The sequence below is a fragment of the Saccopteryx bilineata genome, chromosome 2 (genome assembly GCF_036850765.1).
Source record: "Saccopteryx bilineata isolate mSacBil1 chromosome 2, mSacBil1_pri_phased_curated, whole genome shotgun sequence".
Lineage (NCBI taxonomy): Eukaryota > Metazoa > Chordata > Mammalia > Chiroptera > Emballonuridae > Saccopteryx > Saccopteryx bilineata.
Window position 1 is genome coordinate 277174596 of NC_089491.1, and position 9191 is coordinate 277183786.

At 49.7% G+C, this 9191-nt stretch overlaps 2 protein-coding genes across 6 annotated transcripts; one reads left to right on the top strand and one right to left on the bottom strand.

Annotated features, from left to right (window-relative positions):
* Positions 1 to 78: 78 nt before the first annotated feature.
* On the bottom strand, positions 79 to 5885 carry PFDN2 (prefoldin subunit 2). Its single transcript, XM_066260948.1, has 4 exons — positions 5737 to 5885; positions 1200 to 1288; positions 966 to 1089; positions 79 to 376 (listed from the first exon to the last, which is right to left on the bottom strand). Exons 1-4 carry the CDS (start codon positions 5809 to 5811, stop codon positions 206 to 208), a joined length of 459 nt encoding a protein of 152 aa, XP_066117045.1. The 5' UTR covers positions 5812 to 5885; the 3' UTR covers positions 79 to 205.
* Positions 5873 to 8570, top strand: NIT1 (nitrilase 1). Of its 5 annotated transcripts, none has more exons than XM_066260934.1 (7): positions 5873 to 5959; positions 6429 to 6524; positions 6771 to 7025; positions 7133 to 7236; positions 7413 to 7546; positions 7676 to 7801; positions 8034 to 8570. In XM_066260934.1, coding segments are annotated over exons 1-7 (984 nt in total). In that variant the 5' UTR covers positions 5873 to 5957; the 3' UTR covers positions 8301 to 8570. The 5 variants fall into 5 exon arrangements, with proteins under 5 accessions (XP_066117031.1, XP_066117032.1, XP_066117035.1 ...); XM_066260935.1 differs by having other exon boundaries at positions 8083 to 8570; XM_066260938.1 differs by having other exon boundaries at positions 5891 to 5928.
* Positions 8571 to 9191: the final 621 nt, after the last annotated feature.

A 9191-nucleotide genomic window follows, 5' to 3' on the forward strand; every position in this document is an offset into this window, starting at 1 on the left:
AAAGCCACAAAACATACGCTTTTCCCTGCCCCATGCAAATTCCATCCCTCTCGGTGTGTCAAAGCTTCAGGCTAGAGCTCAGCATTCTGACCAAAACATTTAATTAACAAAAAATATTACAATAGCAGAGAAAATAACAACAACAATAAAGAGAAATTAGAAGAAGTGGGAGTCAGGGAAGGAAAAAATGCAAAAGCCTTGGTCCCTAGGAGACCAACACTCCGGCTGAGCTGGACTTAGCAGCCCCTTCTGAGTTTTCCTTGGCCGGCTTCTCATCCTCCCCCATGAGACGAATGTTGTGCTTTTCCCGGAATTCATTTAGTTCTTTCCCCTTTGCCTGAAGCTGCTGTGTCAGTGTCTCAATGATCTTCTGTATCTAGAAGGCAAGTGACAGATGTTACATAAGGATTTCAGCCTTTCCTTCCCCACAATATGGAGTAGGGTTGGGTGAAGTGAAGAAGAGATGATAATCTCTAACCTCACTTTAAACCAGGTAGTCACAATAGAGCCCAGACACTAAAATTATTCCTTTCTAAACACAACTGTTTATAAACCTTAGTGCACAGAGGAATGACCTGGGCTGCTTATTTTTAAAATGCCACTCCATAGGCCCCAGCTTCAAAGGTTCTGTATCAGGAAAGGGTATACTAAACTGCATTTTAAATTAGTCCTCCAGGTGATATGGATGCAGGTACCCACGGACCACACTCAGAAACACTGCTTTCACCACTTCTCCCCAAATCAGCCATGTCACAGAGCCCAAGGAAGGAGGCACACAGCCACCGAGTCTACCTAGTTCTAGGAGCTGGACCTAGTTCAACATAAAGGGCATAGACTAAGATTCTTCTCACTCTGTCTGCAACATGACCTCCTCCTCAGACTTTCCTTACCTATTTCCTAAATCCCTGGACTCCCTCTGCTGACGCCCTGAGTGTCCAGATCTCTCCTCAAGGACTCTTGCTCACCTGCTCCTTGTTGTTCTCCAAGGCAGGCAGCACCTCTTTGACCGTGCGCTCTACCAGCACCCCTCCAACCATGCGGAAGCATTTGCGGGTTTCATCTACCTCCTTCAGGGTATCAATCACTAGACTGGGGCAGGACAACAGGCAGGGTCTCAGAATTCAGGCCACGCTACTGCAGCCCTCCCCTACAAACTGCCGTCCCACTTTCCTACTGTCTGTACCTCCAGGCTGCCTCACCTGTGCTCATTCAACTCCATTTCCAGCTCAGCTGCCTTGGATGCTAGGCCCCGCTGTTCCTGCCGAAGGCGGTTGAAGCCAGCAATTACCTAAGATGAGAGACGTAAGAAGTGAGTGAGGAGACAGTAGAAAAGGCACAGGGTCAAGAAACAACATAGAATCACAGGCTTTACAAAGATGCACTGGTGGACACCTACCTTGGAATAGGAGAGGACCCACGGTTGCAATTTCAAACTTAGGTCTGCCTGGAATTCCATGTACCAGACACTTACTGAGTGCCTACTGTGTGTGAGACACCTGCTGGTCCACCTTACAGTAACAACTGGTAGGGAATAGGCATCTGTTATATAAGGGGGGAGGGGGTACAAAGCTACTGGAGCACCTACAGAGGAGCTTAGCTGTGACCTGGACTATAACCCTGCCCCTGGACCACGACCCCTCTCTGGCTCTAGATCCCAGCTCTCAGCAAGGACCATGGTAGTGACCTCTTCCTCAAGGACCATAAGCGCCAGACTGGATGCCAGAACTCCCCAGTTTCTCTCCACCTCCACTTTGGTGAGCCCCTTCCCCTCCTCAGGACTCAGGTTAAGGTTAAAGTTAGGGTTAGGGCTGGGGAGCAGCCCCACCCTGATGCTGCTTTGAGATCCACTATGGCAGGGGTGGGTAGGGCTGGGGGAAATGGGAGGGGAGCATCCTGTGTTACAATTTTAATTATCACACGTTGGATGCTATCGCATGGTTTCAGGGGAGCTCTTTTCCTTCCCACGGATTCACCCCCACAACCCGGTCCAGGCAACCACAGGGAAACTGAGGCATGGTTGGGAAGCAGTTTGATCATAAGGTGGGTATCCAGCTTTCCTATTCACAACGCACCCCCCCAACACACACACAGCTGCCACTCAAGAAGTCACTGTAGCCTGACCAGGCAGTGGTGCAATGGAGAGAGTGTTGGCCTGGGGTGCTGAGGACCCAGGTTTAAGACCCCAAGGTCGCCAGCTTGAGCATGGGCTCCCCAACTCGAGCGCAAGATTGCCAGCTTGAGCATGGGATCATGACATAACCCCATGGTCGCTGACTTGAGTCCAAAGGTCATGGACTTGAGCAAGGGGTCACTGGCTTCACTAGAGTCCCCTGGTCAAGGCACATATGAAAAAGCAATCAATAAACAGCTACGGTGCTGCAACCATGAGTTGATGCTTCTCATCTCCCTCTGTTCCTCTTTCTCTCTTGCTCTTAAAAAAAGAAAAAGAAAAATCCTATAATAGCTGTGGCGAGATAGCTCAGTTGGTTAGAGCAGGGGTAGTCAACCTTTTTATACCTACTGCCCACTTTTGTACCTGTTCGTAGTCAAATTTCCTAACCTCCCACTGGTTCCACAGTAATGGTGATTTATGAAGTAACTTTACTTTATAAAATTTATAAAGCAGAGTTACAGCAAGTTAAAGCATATAATAATAATTACTTACCTCGTACTTTATGCCGGATTTGCGCTGTTTGACAGAATAAATCTTTATAAAACAATTTACTATAGTTAAATCTATCTTTTTATTTATACTTTGGTTGCTCCGCTACTGCCCATCATGAAAGCTGGAACGCCCACTAGTGGGCGGTAGGGACCAGGTTGACTACCACTGGGTTAGAGCATTGTCTTGAAACACAAAGGTTGCAAGTTTGATCCTAGGCCAGGGCACATACAGGAACAGATTTATGTTTCTGTCTCTCCCTCCTTTCCTCTCTCTAATATTAATCAAAGAAAAAAATTTTAATCCTAAAATAAAACTATTTTCTCCCCAATAACATGTCTATCTACCGATAGTTCTTATGGTACCAGCATCCATCAAAGACAGAAACCTGAGAAAAACATCCTGGATTCATTTTATCCTTTTTTCCCAAACATGTCAGTCTTTTTTTTTTTTTTGTGACAGAGACAGAGAGAGTCAGAGATAGGGATAGACAGGAAGGGAGAGAGACAAGCATCAATTCTTCATTGCCGCACCTTGGTTGTTCATTGATTGCTTTCTCATATGTGCTTTGATGGGGGGGGGGGGCTACAACAGACTAAGTGACCCCTTGCTCAAGCTGGCGACCTCGGGGTCTCAAACCTGGGGCCTCTGTGTCCCAGTCCGACGCTCTATCCACTGCGCCACCACCTGGTCAGGCATGTCAGACATTTTCATGCCTTAGTCCTTTTATTTACTTAAAAAAGAAATTGTTGATTTTAGAGTGAGAGGAAAGGAGAGAGGGAAGGAGAGAGAGACAGAAGGATAGAGAGGAAGAGAGGAAGAGAGGAGAGAGAGGGAGAGAGAAGGAGAGAGAGAGGGAAAGAGAGGGAAGGAGAGTAAGATAGAGAAACATCAATCTGTTCCTGTATGTGCCCTGAGGAATCGAACTCAAAACCTGTGTATCAGGACAATGCTCTAACCAATCAAGCTATATCTAGTGAGGGCAACCCTGGTTCTTTTTTTTTTTTTTTTAACAGAGACAGAGAGTCAGAGAGAGGGATAGATAGGGACAGACAGACAAGAACACCGAGAGATGAGAAGCATCAATCATCATTTTTCATTGTGACACCTTAGTTGTTCATTGATTGCTTTCTCATATGTGCCTTGACCGCGGGCCTTCAGCAGACCGAGTGACTCCTTGCTCGAACCAGTGACCTTGGTCCAAGCTGGTGAGCTTTGCTTAAACCAGATGACCCCGCACTCAAGCTGGTGAGCTCGGGGTCTTGAACCTGGGTCCTCTGCATCCCAGTCCGAAGCTCTATCCACTGCGCCACCTGGTCAGGCAACCCCGGTGCTTTTAGACACATTGCTCCTCTACCTAGAAAAGCCTCCACTTCTTTTTTTGTTTGACTAATCAGCCTTTAAAACTTAGCTGAAGGATTATCTCTTCTAGAAAACAAAGGAACTAGCATTTACTAAGCACATACTATGTTCCAGTCACTGTGCAAAATATTCTGCATGCATTGTCTTTTTTTTTTTATTATTCATTTTTAGAGAGGAGAGAGAGAGGGAGAGAGAGAGAGACAGAGAGGGAGAGAGAGGGGAGAGAAACAGAGAGAGAGAAGGGAGGAGGAGCTGGAAGCATCAACTCCCATTAAGTGCCTTGACCAGGCAAGCCCAGGGTTTCAAACCGGCGACCTCAGCATTTCCAGGTCGACGCTTTATCCACTGCACCATCACAGGTCAGGCCTGCATGCATTGTCTTGCCTAATAAAACACAAAGATGAGGTAGGTACCACTATGTTTTTACAGGAGGAAAAGGCCAAGATTAATAACTCATGGGTGGTCAAAGATAGTAAATATTAGAAATGTGATTCAAACACACCTATGTCTGACCCCCAGTGCACTTCCTATGGTCCTAGACGACACATACACACACACCACAGCTTCCTTCCTTGTCTCAACCCCTCTACCCCAATCCCATAACCTCATACTCAATAGGGTCCCTCCTCTCCCTGCCATAAAGAAGGGCCTGTGTGGAACACTGTAAATCTTATTGTTTGACTTGTCTTAACTGTCTGTGAGCTAACTTGACAACAAGATCTATTTCATTTATCTGTTCCTCCTTACCCAGCAGAGTGTCTGGCACATGGTATACCCTCAAAAACTATTAGGTTCCTCTCTGTTCCCTTTTTCTCCAAGTCTGAAACTCTCTTCCTCCTTCTTCAAAATGCTATAGCACTTTATACCTCTTCTGCTTCATATTACCATATTGTATCACTCATTTTCCCCAACCAGATTAGAACTCTTTGATGGCAAGGGAGTTTAAAAAAATTCTCATACAGAAACGTTTGCCTAACTGTTCAACAAATTACTGGTAAACTAATCTGTAATTAAAAGAGCTATTGTTTAAGTATGTTTTCCTTTCTGTCATGTAGAGTTCTTCCCGCTTCTGTTAAACACTAGCCATGGTTTTGCCCAAACCACTAAGGGCTTTCTGACTAATTTGTAAAATGTTTCCTGAAGTTAGGCAAGGGTGTGTGTGTGTGTGTGTGTGCGCGCGCGCGCGCGTGCAAATGCAAACTCGAATTAGGAAAAAGTTCCTGGTTTGTACAAAAATTCAATCTAATAATGACTCCCGAATCAAACCAGTTAGATTGATCCGGCGTGTGCATCACGAGGCTCCGCAGTTGACTGCGAGTGTCAACTTAACTGCAGGGTCAAGTAGCCGACTACCGGACTAGCCCGCAGACTAACGCCCGGGGGTTGGTTATGAGCTGCGGTGCCCAGCCACGGCCTGTCTGGGGTGCGGAGAAGTGGGAAAAGTGAGGACCCCTCTCCTGTCAGACCTGGGCATCTTCCCAGGCCCTGCATCTCGGGGCTCCCTTCCCGGAGGCTCGCCCAGCACCCTAGGCTTTCACTTCCCAACAGTCTGCTCGGCCCCGCGGCTCCGGGGCTTCTCCAGGACCCTCCTCCCCTCCCCGGTGGCCACGCAAACGCGGGACTGGAAGGGAAGCCCGCACGGCCGCGGGCCCCTCTCCGCGCGCCTTCTCCGGACGCAGCAGGCTGCCCTCCTGCGCCCTCTCTCTCCTTACCTGCTCGGCCGACACCGCCCCCTTCCCCGCGCCGCTCCCGCTGCTCTTGCCGGCGCGACCGCTACTCTCCGCCATCTTCGTCGCCCGCGGGCTTCCGGCGCGCAGCGCGGCCCTGTGCGTCACTTCCGGCCGCACGTGGATTCCGCCCCCCTCACCTCGGCGCTTCGGCCTCCCCGCGCCTGTCTGGTTTGGGTCCGGCGAATTGTCCCAGCTGTATATCCATGTAGGGCCTGTTCCCTGTGCCGCCCACCGCAGTGCATGCCACCTGCGGTGCCGTCACCTGCGCAGCAGAGACGCCAGCGAGGAGGGGGAGGAGGGACTGAGCGGAGAGGGGTGCGATCGGTGGTGGGAGCAGGCGGGCGGCCCCTCCGAAATTCCGGGAGCGGGACAGCTGTGCAGGTGCAGCCTAGGGGAGGGCGAAACCGAGCAGGTTTCTGGGAGGTGACTTTTCAGCTGCAGAAGCGCTTGGCAGGGGACAGGGCTTCAGCTTCATGCGAGGTCGCTGGAAGTGGAGATTTCCTGCGTCTTCCCACCTCATAATTACTTAAGAGTAAAAAGTGTTTTCCAAGACTTGGGGGTTTTCACCGGCAAGGCCCTGATTCGGGCTCACAGTGTGAAGAGAGGAGTCAGAGAATCATGGAAGTGTATTGCTTGAGGGAGGGGTTGGTGTCCTGATTTCTCACTTTCCTCAGGCTCGGCGTGGTCGTCAGGCCCCTTCAGCACCTCCTGTCCCTTCTTTGTCCTGGACGAGGGCTACCTCGACTCTCAGTACTTGGTACTCAGCCAAGGTAACATGTTTGTATCTTCAGTGTCAGTGTCTGGTACACAGTTGATGCTCAATAAATGTTTTGTGAAATGATGGTGGGGAACAGTGAGGTACCAAACCATCCACCCGACCTTTGATAGGTAGGTCGTTGTGCCTTGTGAGAGAACCAAAAGGAAGATCAGCCTTCCTGCCTCCCCATTTGAACCTCTTATCATTGAACTTTGGTTTCCCCATGCTGGGAAATAATTTCTGCCTGCACCATTCACAGGCGCAGAGCCATGGCTGTCTCCTCTTCCTCCTGGAAACTGCCCCTGGTGGCTGTGTGCCAGGTAACATCAACACCAGACAAGCAGCAGAACTTTAAAGCTTGTGCTGAGCTGGTTCAAGAGGCTGCCAGTCTGGGTGCTTGCCTGGCTTTCCTGCCAGAGGCATTTGACTTCATTGCACGGGACCCTGCAGAGACTCTACACCTGTCTGAGCCACTGGGAGGGAACCTTTTGGGAGAATATGCTCAGCTTGCCAGGTATCAGGAAATGGGGGAGGGAAAGGTCGTTTCTTTGTTGGGCTGTGTCTGGATTGCCAGAGTGAGGGTGGAGCCTTGGGAAGAGTGCCAGTGTCCACTGCCCCCAGGGAATGCGGACTCTGGCTGTCCTTGGGTGGTTTCCACGAGCGTGGCCAAGACTGGGAGCAGACTCAGAAAATCTACAATTGTCATGTGCTTCTGAACAACAAGGGTGAGACTGCACAACTCTTTAGCCTGCCTTTTCCCAGGCTCTTCCACCTAAACCAAGATTCTCTAGAATTATGTTTATCAACTCTGTTTTCTTGGCCAAAGGCTCCTCCTTAGGAGGAGATGAGCTAAGCTGGGCTTCTACAGCACCAACACCAAATATTCCTTCTTTTACTCCAGGGTCAGTAGTGGCCACGTATAGGAAGACACATCTGTGTGATGTAGAGATTCCAGGGCAAGGGCCTATGCGTGAAAGCAACACTACTTTGCCTGGGCCCAGTCTTGAGTCACCTGTCAGCACACCAGCAGGCAAGGTATGAGTTGTGAAGAGTAGGGAAGGAGCAGAACAAGAGGAGTCCTGAGACATGGTAGTAGATAGAAAGCCCTAAGGAGTAGAGTAGGGGCTAGATGCTGTGACAAACAGGCCAGTTTTTTCATTCCAGGTTGGTCTGGCTATTTGTTATGACATGCGGTTCCCTGAAATCTCTCTGGCACTGGCTCAGGCTGGAGCAGAAATACTTACCTACCCTTCAGCTTTTGGATCTGTAACAGGCCCAGCCCACTGGGAGGTAAGAGGAACTCTTCAGAACATGCGGGCCTTCTCTTTAACCTTATTTGCTTCCCTCAGCCCTACCAGTTAGATTTCCTCCCCTTTCCCACCTAGTGGGAAAATTAATTTCCCAGACTGTTGTCTCTCCTTTGTTAAGGAATAATGTTATAAATCACTCCTAGGCAATTACAGAATGGTCACGATGGGTAGGGTGGCCTATCACTTCCCCACCAGCTGCCACATCTCCCCAGGCGCTGCTGCGGGCCCGTGCCATTGAAACCCAGTGCTATGTCGTGGCAGCAGCACAGTGTGGACGCCACCACGAGAAGAGAGCAAGTTACGGCCACAGCATGGTGGTGGATCCCTGGGGAACAGTGCTGGCCTGCTGCTCTGAGGGACCCGGCCTCTGCCTTGCTCGAATTGACCTCAGTTACCTGCGACAGATGCGCCAACAGCTGCCTGTGTTCCAGCACCGCAGGCCTGATCTCTATGGCCATCTGGGTATACCGCAATCTTAAGACTTTCGTGAGTTGAGACTCCACTGTGAGCTGGTATTGCTGTAACCTATAGGTGGGACCCAAGGGCACCTCCCTTCACTTGGAGAACCCTGATTCTTGAAGGAACAAAGGCTCTGCTTCTTGGGGGGGGGGGAAAAAACTCACCTGAGCTCAGATTTTCAGTTTCAAAAAGGTGAAATTTTATATAGTCACTGTTTATTTCATGAAAACTGAAATTATGCTGAGGGCTGAGCAGCACTGGCACTGAAAAAAATATAATCATAAAGTCTGTGTCTGGACATCTCCTTTGGGAGCTGAAAGGGGAGGTGGTGGTGTACCAGCTGGACTCGGCTCCGGTTCTAGGCTTCCTGGCTCACTCAACATGCCTCCTACCCAGATAAAAGTGCAACACTCAGTGCATGTCCCAGCCCCATGCTCCAGAGCATGGGGGTGGGGTAGAGGATAGGGAAGGAAAAAGAAGGGAGTTGATACTGAATTACTTCACTTTCACCTGTAATGCCCTTTGCCCATGCCAGAAGAAAGTAAAGGGGAAAGGGCTACAGGGTACCTTAATTTATTTTCACTTGCACATGGAAGGAAAGTGTCACACTCCCCCTTCCCCTTTTCAGGGGGAGTGTTTTAACCGCTGCATCACCCCGCCCCCCCGGGGCATGTATAAACACACACCCCACAGTTGGGAGGGCTGACTAGGCTGACCTAGTCCTCTCACCTATTTTCCCTTGAAGAAGGCTGGACAAGGGGAAAGGAGGAGCCATACCAGGCAGAGGTTTCAGCCATGGAATGGAAGAAACAAGGCAGAGAGGAGCAGCACCAGAGGCCAGGAGAGAGTGGAAAGGGCTACAGCTTCTTTTTTTTAAAAAAAAAAACAACTATAATTTGGGAGAGGGTGGT

Bases quoted from the DNA above. Each gene is read 5' to 3' on its own strand.
- PFDN2 (XM_066260948.1), bottom strand. From the start codon at position 5,811: ATGGCGGAGAGTAGCGGTCGCGCCGGCAAGAGCAGCGGGAGCGGCGCG. The intron at 1,289-5,736 runs GTAAGGAGAGAG...CTCTCATCTTAG, and splicing joins GGGCGGTGTCGGCCGAGCAG to GTAATTGCTGGCTTCAACCG. The intron at 1,090-1,199 runs GTGAGGCAGCCT...GTCCTGCCCCAG, and splicing joins ATGGAGTTGAATGAGCACAG to TCTAGTGATTGATACCCTGA.
- NIT1 (XM_066260934.1), top strand. The intron at 7,237-7,412 runs GTGAGACTGCAC...CTTTTACTCCAG, and splicing joins TGTGCTTCTGAACAACAAGG to GGTCAGTAGTGGCCACGTAT. The intron at 7,802-8,033 runs GTAAGAGGAACT...ACATCTCCCCAG, and splicing joins CAGGCCCAGCCCACTGGGAG to GCGCTGCTGCGGGCCCGTGC.